The sequence below is a fragment of the Equus asinus genome, chromosome 7, assembly GCF_041296235.1.
Source record: "Equus asinus isolate D_3611 breed Donkey chromosome 7, EquAss-T2T_v2, whole genome shotgun sequence".
Taxonomy (NCBI): domain Eukaryota; kingdom Metazoa; phylum Chordata; class Mammalia; order Perissodactyla; family Equidae; genus Equus; species Equus asinus.
Window position 1 is genome coordinate 3,130,864 of NC_091796.1, and position 15,352 is coordinate 3,146,215.

The 15,352-nt window shown below is 39.7% G+C and overlaps 1 protein-coding gene across 15 annotated transcripts in view; it reads right to left on the bottom strand.

The window, feature by feature from the left end:
* The window catches only part of ZNF236 (zinc finger protein 236), a 115,418-nt gene that overhangs the window by 40,978 nt on the left and 59,088 nt on the right, over positions 1-15,352 (bottom strand). For all 15 annotated transcript variants that reach the window (XR_011504347.1, XR_011504348.1, XM_070512838.1 and 12 more), the window contains 6 exons: positions 8,690-8,831; positions 7,774-8,034; positions 4,829-5,082; positions 3,114-3,215; positions 2,476-2,627; positions 750-853 (listed from right to left, as the gene is read on the bottom strand). Coding sequence is in view for 13 of the 15 variants with exons in the window: in XM_070512838.1 (XP_070368939.1) it covers positions 750-853; positions 2,476-2,627; positions 3,114-3,215; positions 4,829-5,082; positions 7,774-8,034; positions 8,690-8,831 (1,015 nt within the window). In the remaining 2 variants the exon portion in view is untranslated. The remainder of the gene's footprint in view (positions 1-749; positions 854-2,475; positions 2,628-3,113; positions 3,216-4,828; positions 5,083-7,773; positions 8,035-8,689; positions 8,832-15,352) is intronic.

Sequence of the window (15,352 nt, forward strand, 5' to 3'; positions counted from 1 at the left end):
TTTAAGAGTATCTATCAAGTAATGAGGTACATTTTTTACTAAATGACTCTGGAAAAAATGATTAGAGTTTAAAAAGTATTTTAAGCAAATAATAAAATTATTAAAATATTATAAAGCCAAGACTATTTCTATAAAAACAATACTCCTTTGACTTTTTTTATTACAGACACACTCATATTCAACTGCATGAGAACACACTTTATTCACTGTACATGTCGATGTCCCAGCAGGAGCTGGGGCTGGTCTTTGTTTTCTCACCAGTACATTCTAAGCAGCCAGAACAGTACAGGGCACTGAAGGTGCTCAGGACATACTGTTGAATGAATGCACAGATGAAGTATGAAAGGGATAAATTAATTTAAAAAGCTGTCTTTGCAATCACGTTGTGCCCCAGCACATATGAAGGGCCCTGGACAAAAAGGTGCACTAATAATTTAAGTCATCTCTGAAAACATAACAATGGCTTATGGTGGGCACAGGAAGCTAGAGCAGAGTCGTTTAAATGTACCGGCCAAAGAAAGGCTGCTGCATCCAAATCTCGGCCTGTCACTTAAGAGCTGTGGAAATTTTAGCAAGTTCATCTCTTTTGTCTCAGATCCTTTAGTTATTAAAAGGGGGTGATAACGGAACCTATTTCATAGAGTTTTTGAGAAAGTTGAACTGCAAAGCCCTTGGAATGGTGAAGACACGAGCTTGGCAGGCCGTGGTTATAAGCCAGCAGTAGGTGAAGCGTCTGTGCCACTCTCTACCTGTAAGAGCGCCGGCTCTGGTCCTCACTGTCCTCTAGGAACTGGGGACGCTGAGTCTGCAGGTCCAGGTCCTCTTGGGATGACTCTTGAATCAAACGAGTCGTCTAAAATGTAACAGAAGTATAAAGCAGGCTACTTGACTATGAATGAATACAAACAACTCAAGAACAACCAGGGATAAGAACATTCATAAATGCAGACTTAAAAGGAGAAAGCCCAAGCAGTTCATTGCAATCATTTGGACCAGACTAATAATAAAAATCATTTACACCAATTTTATTAAATAAGAAGTTTTCTATTAACTGCCTTTAATAAAGCTTGAGCATGAAACTGATCTTCCCACATTTTTTTACATATCTTAGTAAGAGATTACTCTTTCATGCGCTCTACTCTTACTGAAATGGAATAATCGTCCTACTTTCTGAAAATATTGAGTCTCTTTTCTTGTCACAAAACCACAGGGGGAGAAAGCGAGCCTGTTCTCCATCCCCAGGAGCAGTAGTACGACCACAGAGAGCAGTCCCATTGCCCTCTACCTTCCTGACACAGGTGTTGAGACCAAGGCTCCCACAGCAAGAACTGAGCACAGATCCGGTCAATGATTTCTGACCCCTCCAGAAAACACCCTGCTCAATGGACAGAGGGGAAGCTGACCTTCAGGCCATATGGAACAGGCACAGGACAGACCATCAACGGTGGAGGACCTGCCTGTGTGTGGCCGCTTGCTCGCCTGGTTGCGGTGACCAGATCCGATGAGCCCTACTCCGCTACAGTGAACTGGCTCTGCAGTTTTATTCAGGGGGCTCTGGAGGGGAGGGTCAGCTACTCAGCAGCATGTTCTCCACTACCTAGATTCAGCATCTGCTGGCAATTATGTAGTTTCTGAGCCAGGAAAAAATGCTCTGAAGTGTTCTCTGGAGAGTCCAGGCTGACCACTTGGGAAAGCTACCAAGAGTGGCTTTTAAAGAAAGAAAACAATTGATTGGCCAATCATTTTCATCACTTTTAAAAAATCTCCAGGGGCCAGCCCTGTGGTCTAGTGGTTAAGTCCGGCATGCTCCACTTCAGCAGCCCGGTTCTGATCCGGGTGTGGACCTACATCACTGGTTGGCAGCCATGCTGTGGAGGCAACCCACATACAAAACAGAAGACTGGCACAGATGTTAGCTCAGGGACAATCTTCCTCAAGCAAAAAGAGGAAGACTGGCAAGAGATGTCAGCTCAGGGCAAATCTTCCTGAGCAAAAAAAAATTTCCAAAAATGGAAAAACCAAAAAGCAACCAAAACCTTAAATGTACCCAGCTTGACTAAGAGACAAAAATTTTAAATGATGCATTTAAATATTTATTTTTGGTATGTCAGCATTCATTATATTTTTGTTCTAACACATTTCTTTTAGGATTCCACAAATAAAAATGTTTAGGTTTTGTCACTAAACCAACATAATATCCATCAGATGTTATTACACAACACTGTACTGACTTTCCTGTCTTTTAGCCAAAAAAGTAAAGCCACATCATGAGAATGAAATCTTTAAGTAAAATTAAAATGTTTTAAGGGAAAAGAAAACCCTATATGCTAAACATCTAAGTTTTCACAGGTGGTGCAATAATCTTAAAGTTATAAGAAGTTAGTATGCCCTCTTAAGCAAACTTTAAACAATCACAGTGAAGAATAAAACAGATTCTGCTAAACAATGACGCGTGCTCCCTCTGTAAATACTCACCACGTTCATCGCGTCAGAGCTGGGAACCTGCAGTAAGTTCTGCTGGTGGAAACTTGTGGAGAGGGCCTGAGACTCTAGTGTACTGGAATCTTGTAACTGCTGGACAGGTGGAAACTGAGTCTGCTGATTGTACGTATCCGTCACTGTAAAACCTGAAATGAATTATGAAATATGAGTCCTATAAAAATATTAAAGTTACATAAAAAAAGTTGGTTTATAAATAAAAATGTTTAAAGGACCATATCTACTTTGTGAATTAGAATCAGGATTAATTTTTATCAGGGGCTTTCAAATTATTTGCTAACTGGGGGAAGACTGCACTGAGCCAATATCCTTACAGTGTGGGCTTACAGGCTAGCCATAAACACTCAGTTACCCCTAAGTCCCAATTTCTACTCAATCATCTTTTCTTGGCTAGAAACTGAGTGTAGAATGATTGTTAAAGTCACTTTCTAGAAAAGATGAGCAGACCACAAAATAGTATACATACACACACACACAAAATCCATGCAAAACATTATTTGGTTTGAAACCATAAATTTCAGACGGGCCTTAAAAAAGACACCTAAGGCTGTTGTAAAATTCAACCCAACCCAGGTACAGCTCATTGGAAACCCCACACGAGACCCAGCACCAACCCTGGGACAAGCCAGCCGGTTCGAAGGACTGCTGCGGAGGAGCGTGCTCTTCAAACTGGTCCATGTGCCCTGGCAGAGTGTGGGGCGGAGCCACGAACCTATCTGAAGACAAGAACGCAAAAAGAAGGGGGAATTCACAACTCTGCAAGTTATTTCAGATCTCCCAATCTGTCCAAAAGGATACTTCAGTGAGTTTTCAAAAATCAGCCCCTTATTTTTGAAAAGAGAGTAGGAAGGCAATTTATATAGATATGAGATATGGTTAAGGCACTATCTTTGTACTTCCAGTATATCTCTTCACAGTTTATCCTAAAACTTAGACATTCTTCTATAAAGTAACATTCTAAATGCAATTACGTGTAACAACTATTTAAAACCTTTTGGATGCACATTGTTCCAGGCAACACAGAGGATAAAAAGTACAAAATCCTGCTCATAGACTAAATACATTTTGGGACATCCTTAAAAAAGAAAGTAAATTGGCCAGCAAATTGTTAGCGGGCCTAAATGAGACAAGAAACATGTGCCAGATCTATATCCACGACAGCCATCCCCCCTTATCCGCAGTTTTGCTTTCCACAGTTTGAGTTACCCATAGTCAACCAGTCAACCGTGGTCTGAAAATATTTAATGGAAAATTCCAGAAATAAACAATTTGTAAGTTTTCAATTGCATGCTGTTCTGAGTAGCGTGATGAAGTCTCACGCTGTCCTACTCCATCCCAGGATGGAGTGATTCAGGATTCAGGATGTGAACCGTCCCTCTCTCCAGCAGACCCAGGTCGTATGCACCACCAGCTCACTAGTCACTCAGGAGTCCTCTTGGTTATCAGATCACCTGTCACAGTATCTCGGTGCTTTTGTTCAAGTAACCTTTATTTTTGTTAATAATGGCCCCAAAGCCTAAGAGGAATGATGCTGGCAATTCTGATATGCCAAGGAGAAGCTGTATAGTGCTTCCTGTAATTGAAAAGCTAAAAGTTCTCTACTCAATAAAGAAAGGAAAAAAATGGTATGCTGAGTTGCTAAGATCTACGGTAACTTTTATTACAGTATATTATTTAATTGTTCTATTTTATTATTAGTTATTGTTCATCTCTTACTGTGCCTAATTTATAAATTAAACTTTATCATAGGTATATATATATAAGATATATATATATATATCTTTTTTCTTAAAGATAGCATATACAGGGTTCAGTACTATCCGGGTTTCAGTCATCCACTGGGGGTCTTGGAATGTATCCCCCAAGGATAAGGCGAGACTACTGTATGTCACTGTACTCGCTGTCTGCAGTGGGGCTCACAACTTTTTGTAGCAAGACTCTATTGATGAAGGAAGCAATGTGCTGGATCAGGAGCCTAATCTCGGTGCAGGCTCGTAACAATTTACAGACCTGCAATAGTCTGTGCATCAGACATGGAATACCATAATAGAATACTACAGACCATACAGATGTACAGAGATGTATACTTACTGAAAACAAAAGATATTCGCAATATATTAAGGGGTAAAAGTAGGTTACAAAAAACTATGTAGTGAAAGATCCTATTTCTATAACTCTATATGCACACCAAACTCTCGCACATACATACATAGCACAAACTGTGATTTACAAAAGTCAGAGATGAGATACCAACATGGACTACAGTGAGCAGGAAGGGCTGCAAAACTATACGGATAATTCCAAAAGTTAAAACTCCTGAAATAGTTACCTTCCTCTGCTTCCAAAGGCTGATCTGCCAACTGCTGACCAAGTCCTGTTTCTTCTGTGCCTACGACATGCTGTGGCTCCAGGTCCAGCATGGCCTCGGGGTGTGCTGCGACTGCCTCAGCTGTCTGCTGCAGCTCATCACTCTCAATCTCCACCTGCATCTGAGTCGAGACGTGCATGCTCTGCTGGTCCACGGTGTTGTCATCTATCGAGGCGGCTTGTTGATGCTGTTGGAGCTGCTGGGCAAGTTCATATCTCCAAAAGATCAATGATAACTCAAAAAGTTAGATGCTGTCAATAATAACACACACGGAATACAACTGTGCAAGTTGTAATTTATTTATTAAATAATTAATAAATTAACATTTTTACTTTAAATTCTCTCATTTTGAAGTCATGATGGCAATCCAGTTGAAGATTAAATACTATTAATGATTCTGAAGAAAAATCATTTTGCCTTATCTTTAGTGCTTTCACAGATTATAGGCACATGAAGGCAACAAAGGGAGGGTGAAGGATAACACATACCAGAATTTTTAAAAAGTTAAAAAAATAGAAAAGATGCCCTATTTCAAAATAAAACTCTCCCAACTCAAATTCTGCAGTGAGTTAAAGTATTCAGAAAAAGAACTGTACAAAATGAGACAGTGCCTCTACGGACTGATTTCAGTACCATAAACAAATGTGGTATATGGTTGGGGAGGGGGCAGACAACGTCCTATAACCTGCCATCTCTCACAGCCAGGGCCACAGACGTCTTATCCGACCAAAGAGCCACTGCGTTACAGAACCGTGAGGCATATGGCCACTCTGACTTTCGGCAGGATCATTATTCATTTTAATATAGCTTTTACGTACACAAAACACATCCAGTATATCTTTAGCAAGGTCAACAACTTATCTTTTAAAGAGAAAAATGAACAATTAATTCAGTGAATGAATCAAAGAACTTAAAAAAATAGCTCAATTATCTGATTAACAGGCTACACAACATCTAATAAGTATGAATGACCTATTCCCCTTTCTAAGATATCATGGTCAGACCCATACAAGCTCCACCGTATGTTTGATTCCAGAATCTCATGAATCTGCCAACTCAAAATTCCATTCTTAGTTCCAAACAAAATCTTTCCTCTTCATTTTCTGATATCACAAATAGTCACTTACCAACTACTTTCACTGAGGAAGGGGGAACAAAAATGTAATAAAAAGTAGCAAAGAATGAGAACACATATCGTCACCCCTTTCCCCGATGGTGGCTGCAAAGCAATGCCATGTTGCTCACGTGTCTTCTCCACCACTGCCCTAAAGGGGAGGAAATGTGTCTTGCATGGTAACTGGTGGAGTCTTGTTTTCTGTTTGTTTGCTAGGGTTGTTTTTTTCCACGACTTTTACTACAGTAACCTTTTATACCTATTTTAAATGTAAGTGTTACAGTATTTTGGGAATTCCCAAGGCTTCAAACAAAGGGATGAAACACTGGAGCTACCCTGCTCGCAGGCAGGTTCAAAGTCCTCACGAGCTATGAGAGAGAAACACCTACTCTGGCATACGACAGCCCTGCCTGTCTTTAGAGTGCCACCTCCATCACACATTCATCTCCTAGCGCAACTGTGGCAGGTGTCCCTCAGCATAACCCATGCCATGCAGTGGCAGATGCAACATCCCATCTAAAGGCAGCCGACCTACTTTCCAGAAATTATACCACTGGCCATTGAGTCCATAAACGGCCTTGAACCTGAACTCCTAACACTACCACAGAAAGTACACTGTAAAGGTCTGGCTTCTTGACAGAGAAAAATACTATTTACCAGGCTGCTGGGCAAGGCTGTGCCCAAGTTCCACTCCTCATAGTACACTATACCACTCAGACATCACACTACTGTGAGCGGAAACACAGCATCCTAAACATCGGTGCACTCATGAGTTCACCAGTTCCCAAATGCACATAAAGTATATAATTTTCTCCATAAAATGCAGTAAAGTACAACCGGATATATAAATGGCAAGAGGTGCCCATATTCACACCACCAATATCATATTCCCTAGATGGTCTCAAGAAGCAGTTAAACTTCTCACTAAGCGATCAACTGTACCAAAATCAAGGGAGTCAATTCTGTCAAGTGCACTCAGGCATCCAGATGGACAACATCAAAACAACTGTTTCTCACAGTTAACGTATTCTCACATCTGGGGATTTGTTTTGCAGGTAATACCTGGGCAGAGACATCCGGGTTGAAATACTGTCCAAAGTAAATGTTCTAGGGCAGAAGGTTCAATATTCCTTTATGGTAGGTCTAGTAACTCTTATTTTCAAAGCCTCCTAGGATGTGGTCCCTTCATCCAGGCTGTCCACTACAAGACAGAGCTCTGCGGCTTCACAGAAACCCCTGAACAAGCTCCACACAGTCAGAAATGCATCTCTGCAGGGCTGGTGGGATGCCCTCCCCTGGGAGATGAGGGAACCCTCTAATCAAGTGAAAATGGAAGTCAGCTTTCATAGCAGACTTTTGCAGGAGCTAAAAATATATTCTTTTTAAATCAACAACATAGAATAATTATCATTCAGATGCCTAATGATATGCCTAGAAATCACAGAGTTGACGAAGAACTTCTTTTTTTGACATCTTCACTACCTAAGTATACTAGGCATAGTCTATTTAGCATTTCATCTGTTATTGACTATCAGTTTTAAAAGAGAGCTTACAAAGCATTTAGCCCAATATAGACTACTTCAATATTATATTAAAAATAAAAATGTTAATGCTTTAGTCTGTGGCTCTCAACAGATCCTTAGACACTAACATAGAAGTTTATTTACCCCATATACCTCAAGCTAGAAGTAATAATATAGGAATCGAAGACAATTATTTCTTAAAAACACTCTCCACCACCATCTGGGAATTAGAAAGATGATTAAAAAGTGACCATCAGAACTATACATACCTATGGGTTTTCATGTGCTTTTTGCAATTTAGTGAGGTCTTAAATGTTTTCTGGCAATAGGGGCACATGTAGGGACGAAGGTCGTTGTGAATGCCCATATGTCGTCGCAGGCTACCGCCAGTGGTGAAGGCGCCATTACATATCAGACACTTGAAAGACTTCAGTCCAGTGTGCGTTCGGACGTGTGCTTTGAGCACTCCCGCAGAAACAAAGCCCCTTCCACACTGAGAACACTTAAAAGGCTTCTCACCCGTATGCGATCTAAAACAAATGAAGATTTGAATGCATGAGTAAGCTTCTCACACTATAACGCTTTGTAATCTAGAATGCACTCTCGTATATTACTTCACTAGATCATCCCTGTTTTCAGCTAAGCAGCAAAGTTGCAGCTGTCTGCTTTCTACCAACAAGCACACCTGAGACTCAGGTGCTCAAGTGACGGCCTCGAGTCACAGAGCTAGTCTACAATGGAGACAAAACTGGACCCCATGTCCTCCTCTAAGATGTATACTTTTTTCATGACATCTCACTGTCCCTCGAGATCAAGTTTCTATTTTCTTTTCACTGGTGCTGGCACCAACAATTAATCTAAACTCTGATGAATACACCTGAAAAACTGTTAAAGGACATAATTCTAATGAAAAGAAACAAGTACGTCCTCAACATGTCCTAGAAATTGCAAATACCGAACTATAACAGGACTGTAAATAAAATTCACTGGCAATTTCTGGGTGAAATATTTTACTCAAGACACTAAAGAATGAAAGTATCAATCATCAATAAATATTTTGGGGTCGAACGTGACATTTTAAATACCAAAGCCAACACTACCATCCTTAATATTTCTACCAGTCACCATTTCACTAAATCACTGTAATTATACTAAATTTCCATCTCTGAATCTATGTTACCTTACCTGATGTGTTGTTTAAGGTGGCAAGATTTTTTATATGCACGATGACAATAAAAACACTTGTATGGTCTATCTGCTTCATTTACAAAATTATTATTAAAATAACTTTGAAAAAACTGGTTTCGTGGAATGGGCTGGATAAGACCTACAAACCAAAAGAAAATCAGGAATAATTCACTGTCATTGCTACTAAAAAAGTTATATGTCAAAAGGCATCTGCTTTACCCAGAAGATGAAAATTCTGAGGCGTTAAAGATTTCAATGTTGCAATTAAAAGCTATGTTGTGTTAGGAACTGGCTATTTAAAGAATACCTATCAGGAAATACAAAGTTAATATAAGATAGATATTTTTTCTTTTTCTTTTTTTTTGCTGAGGAAGATTCGTCATGAGCTAACATCTACTGCCAATCTTCCTCTTTTTGTATGTGAGCTACCACTGCAGCATGGCCACTGACAGACCACTGGTGTGGGTCCTCGCCCAGGAACTGAACCCTGGCAACTGAAGCACAGCATGCCAAACTTAACCAATAGGCTATCAGGGCTGGCCCAGATAGATATTTTTGCAACATAGGGAATATCTATATTGTTACAGTTACTTCCCTTGGGTCTAGAGCCAATTTTTAATGGATTCCTACATTTACTTTCTATATGAGCATTTGTTGGCAAGGAATTTACCTAACTATATCCAAAATTTAGGTAAATCAGGATTTTTAATCCCTTATTTGTTTAGTATGAAGATTATATACCATGTACTATAATAAACTCAAAACAGAAATGATTCTAACACAATCTTTTGTTCTAAAAAAGTCAGCATTTTCATAGGAAGTTTATTAAAGGGATATCTTTAAATAACAAAATTACTAACTTAAATATTTCAGGTTTTACATACTTTCAATAAATAAACAATTCCATTAGGTTAACCATGTAATAAATATGTGTTGATCAAGCTGAGCTATATACACACATCAGGCCAAACGTACTTTCGAACTATTTAACATTTACCTGGAACATTAAGAGGAAGACTCATGCTGTCATTCTATCTTGGCTGTTCCTCCTCCCTCCAAGACAATGCAGCTATCTGCCAAGATTCTGGACTCGGTCCACCATCTCTCTCCTCCCTTAGCTGTACCATTAACCTCTACGCAGTGATTATCAATAGGCACCCCTAACACACTGCTTTCCTCATTCCCTAACAGTCCAGGATACAGCTCATTCTTTGCCCTAAAACCTGCTTCTTCCTCCCAGCTCTCCTAGTAGTACATATAGAACTCCATTCTCCTACTCATACAGGGCCAGGCATTTCAGAATCTTTGACAACTCCCTCCTCTGTCTCGTTGAGTCTGTCATTTGTTTGTCATTTGCCGGTCATGGAGGTCATACATGTCCAACATTTCTTAAACTTGTTTCCTCGCTTCTATTTCCACTGCCACCAATTTCAAACAATGGAGAAAAAAATAAGAAAGCTGGAGAGAACTCCATGTCTCAGCTAAATCACATCACTCACTTACTAGACTTAAGTAAACTGACCTGCACTCCCTGATGCTTGCATCAGAAGCTCCATTTGGTCTTCAAAGAGAATTCAGAGCCCTCCCTTATGATTTGTGTATAATCCACACAGAAAAACCCTAAGAGCTGCCAAACCTCTTCCCATTTCATCAGTTTTTTGAACTAGCAGAGCCGTAACAGTACCACACAGACATTCTCCCTCCAGGCAGCTCCAACATCACTCTGTGCTTCAAGGCACTGTCTTGCTTTTCCCTAACAACTCTTCTTTCCCACCCAAAAGAAAGAGCTTCATCACTCAGTGCATCCCCACTACCTTCCCCAGGGCACGCATATTAAATAAACCCGATGTAGGTGGAACGACATGCCTGCTGCTCAAAGACATGCAGGCCGTGCAAGGGCTGATCCTTTGAACCTACACTCTCAGTCTCTCCCCTACATGGCTCTACAAAATACTCACCTAGACGATGCTAGCCTCCCAAATGACTGTCCTCCTCTGCCTTCTCATATCACTGACAGAAAAACATTTTTACCAAAGTAAGCTACAATCTTAACAGCAATTTGCTCAGATACCTTCAACAGCTTACTATCAAAAACTTACTACTACAACTGGTCAGTTGGCATTCCAGCGCTCACTCCATCTATCTCTATCCGTCCATCCTTCCATCCATCCATCCACCCACCCATCTATGTACATATGCAGCTATATCTTGTCCCTCTATATCATTATGCTCTGACTATTTTCTGAAGAAACCCACAATTCCCTATCTCTACACTTGGACTTATTTCTATTTGAGCGCTTGTCACTGCTTGTTCTCGTCTCTCTTCCCTGCTCCACTAGCTATACCTTCTTGAGCCTAGGACCTGTCCCATGGTCACGAACATAGCCCTGGGCCAACATAACACCTGACAAGTAGGACACATAAATATGACTGAATAAATTAATGATCCTGTTCCCAGTGTCTAGAAGTTAGACACTAAAGGAAAGAAATACACACAAATTCAAACTAAGATTGTTTATTCACAGTCTTATGGGTAACCTTCATTGCACATCTACTGTGTTTAGGGAAGCATGTTAGGTCCTATGAAGAGAACAGAAAACTAATGTGAATGTTCTCCAAAATGGAACTAAAAAGAGTGACGCCTCTGGTCACTACTAAGCTTACGAAGCTATAAAATTAAAATGCTCAGTGTGGAAGGTCCACTGGTAACGCACAACAGCATATTAGGCACGGCTATTTGGAATTTTACGCAAACAGGTTCAATAACTCAGCATAAAATTAGCACTTAATTAAAATTGTAAACTCCAAATAATATCTGATAAGCCATTTTCTCATTCCTCGGTGAACCTAATGGAATGAATGCTTTGTAGGAAAAACACCAATAAAAATATTGTTAAACTCTCCTCCCACAACTAAAATGAACTGTACAAATATACAAATGTGAGAAATTTTATGTTTTATTAGATAACATACATTAAAAAGCAACAAGAAAGAGAAACATAGGAAAGTGAAATAATTTTAAGCAATTAGTTATGTAAATTACATAAACTCATGGAAGTGGGTAAACTCAAAGAAATTCACAAGATAACTTTTAAAAAATAAAAGCCCTCGGATGGTTGTCTTCTATGTGTTTCATAGGGGAAAAAATAAGGTACTTCACAAATGAGAAAACAAATTACTGCTCTTGCTATTTCCCACACCAAAAAAGACTATGCCAGGGGCAGGGAGGGGAAGTGTTCACGAGCTTACCAAGTAGTCAGACCTGAAGTCCATGAAGGACTCCAGGAGAATTTCCCCCTAGCACTCTGCAGTCCAGACACAAAGCTCAACAGCTGTTTGGCTCCCAAAGGAGCAGTCAGGCCTGACTCCTCCAGGCATTAGGTCACATCTGATTTAGCACCTTTAGATACACAACCAACATCCACCTTGTCAGCCCCTGACATCACTGTCTAGCCCCTGACATCACTGTCTAGCCCCTGACATCCAGCCCTCACTGAAGCAACCTCACACCAGAATCTTATCTAAAGACTTAAGACTGCCTATCTGCACCAGGCCTCACAGCTCCCAGCCCTCATAAGGCCCAAGGACCATTCCTCCTCTCTGTGTCACCCCTACCCTGGTGCAGTGCCCCACCTCCAGCAACCTACCTCCGCAGCAAACACCCCACCCAGCCTCCCACTCTTCTCTTCCCAACTCTTTCTCCTGTGGCTTCTGGAACCTACGTTCCCTGGTAAACACATTCTCCACCATAAACAACTTCATAGAATGTTTAGCTCATCATTTCTTCTCCATAACACTAAGTCTTTGTCAAACTGCTTCCCTGGAAGCTCTCACTCTTGACGACCCATTCCTTGAGTCTGCTGAGCCCCAGCCTCACATCCTGGCCTGTCTTCAGTCTCCCAGTCTGTCTTCACTTCCTTCTCAATGCTGCCTGTACTCCATGAGCCAAATCCCTTTACCCAAGCCCTTGCCAATCTACCCTTAGGAAACCTGCAAGTCCTCTGGCCCCTTCTAAAAGTTCAGAGGATCATAAAAAGAAAAACAAAAGAGCTTGCACAGTAACATCTCTCAGAGAAAACCACAACTGACAGCTCAGTGTATACTTGAACAAAAGAGTCTGTTACATACAAATGTCAGTGGGATCAACGTTACACACTGTTCTCTAATTACCTGTTTATACTTCATATATACATCTAACATCTTTCCAAGTCATGACATATGACACCATCTCCAACATCCTTTGGATGACTGCAAGGAATTCCACATTCCCATGTACCCAGTTCACTTAAATACCCTTTTGATGGATATTTCGATTGCTTCTAACTGTGTACACTGTCACAATGTTGCAATAAACAATCTAGTAAATACAACTATCATCTCAGTGTCTCTCCCCGCCCCAGACATGGAATTATCATCCCTAGGGGGTATCCAGGCAAATGTATTTTGAAGCAGATCCCCAGAGGATTCTAAGCCCTTTGCAAGAAGGGTTTGGGGGACTCCTACTTTGAGCCACTAAAGAAGTAAAATAACAGACCTCAATTTTTAGATGCCTTATTTTTCACTCTAATAATTTCACAAAGTTCTGTTAAAAAGTTAGGCTAATTATAAACTCTCAATCTTTAAAGAAAAAAAACTAAAGGTGATTAAACATACATAAAAAGTCCTAAGGTCCTGGCTATATTATGTCATTTTTACTAGATTATCAGTCCTTAATATATTTTTTTAAGGAAATTACTTATCTCAAAGAAAGGCATGAATAAATTTCAGTTAACTGATATGCCTCAAAAACAAACTAGAAATGTCCTTAAAACGTCCTAAAATTCCTTCTATAATACCAGAAGAAAAAGGTTTATCTTGTTATGGTGCTTGGGGAAAACACAACTTAGTTTTACAAAAGCATTCATATAGTGCAAATAGTAAGAGAATGCAAATATTGCATGACAAACATAACATATATAATATATCCTACATAACATGTATAAAAGAAATTTGATATACTAGGTTAGGCAAATGTGTAGAGAAAAGCAAGATAAATGCACTAATATTAATATGATTAAAACATAAATATGAGCTTGGAAGATCAATTATTACAGCCTGAGGTTTAAAATAATAGATAACCAAACTCTGGCTCACTTCAGAGAAAAGATATTTCAAACATTTATGCTACGCAAAACGGAAAAATGGTGATATTATACTTATACACATACACAGAGTCATACATAGAGAAAAAGAGTGATTGTTTTAAAAATGGACATATAATATACATATGTTTTGAAAATCCAGACGCAGCTACAGATCAGATTATGATCACCTTGACTCCAATATTTCCCCAGGCTGCACATTATTTTATTTAAAATTTAGTTCTTGAATTAGAAGAATAAACATTTAGAGTATAATAGACTCTAAATACTAGTGAAATACAATCCCTAAAATGCAATGAACTACACATATTCAAGTTTCGTAAAGACTACTGGTGGCTGATACCAAGATACAGGGACTCTGAAAATCATGGTGTGCTCTTCCACACTTCTGTGCCCAGAGGGCAATGGTAATGCACGTGGGAAGGAAGTGCGTTTTACTGAACACAACCCTGGTCTAGAAGTCAGAAGAGCCAGGTCCCAGTTCTACCATGAGCACAAACTAGTTGTATAACCTAAAAGCAACGTTATAACTCTCTAGGGCCCAGTTTTTACAGCTGTAAAAATGAGGAATGAGGAATGTAGAGAAACTTTGGAAAGACTATTTTTAAGTCCCTATGCAGCCCTAAAAGTTTTTAAAAATATATCACCTTACGGTATTATACTATCCAACAGTGCTGCCTTAATATGCAGAGATTAAATTACTCGGCATAATATTTTTAATGCATTCTAATACTTTCCTAAGTGACAGTCTCAATGTAAAGCGTATTGTATTTTTTTCCTTAAAGATTGGCACCTAGGCTAACAACCACTGCCAATCTTTTTTTTTTTTTAATTGCTTTTTCTCCCCAAATCCCCCCAGTACATAGTTGTATATCTTTTAGTTGTGGGTCCTTCTAGCTGTGGCATGTGGGACACCGCCTCAACATGGCCTGATGAACGGTGCCATGTCCGCGCCCAGGATCCCAACCAGCAAAACCCTGGGCTGCCGAATCGGAGGGAGCGAACTTAACCACTTGGCCACTGGGCCAGCCCCGCATACTGTATTTCAAGTAACTAGACTGAACTGGAACATCTCATCTCCCGATTAAGTCAAATAATTCTAACTAATCTATGCTAAAACCCTCTCTGTTGTATTTGTATCAAAATCTATCCTTCAAAGGTTACTACAGTCATATCTTTTCAACACAGCCCTCAAGGAGCTCAGAGTCTGAGAGAAGAGACACACACAAATATAAATAACAATGAAGCTAAGTATGAAAATAAGCATTTACAATATTTTACATTTGACAATGTGAAGCCTCCTCTACGAATCATTTCCCTCAGGTGTCTTGCTCAGCCTAGACCAAACAGAATTCTACTTCCACTAACTTGGTGTAAGATGAAAAGTCTAGAGATTCAGGACTCTCATTTAACTCAACTAAGGATTCATAAATTTAAAGTCAAGAAACCCACAGGTGTTTAACTTGATTCATGGCAACCTGAAAAAATTGGTAATTTGAGGGTACCCCTCAAACATGAA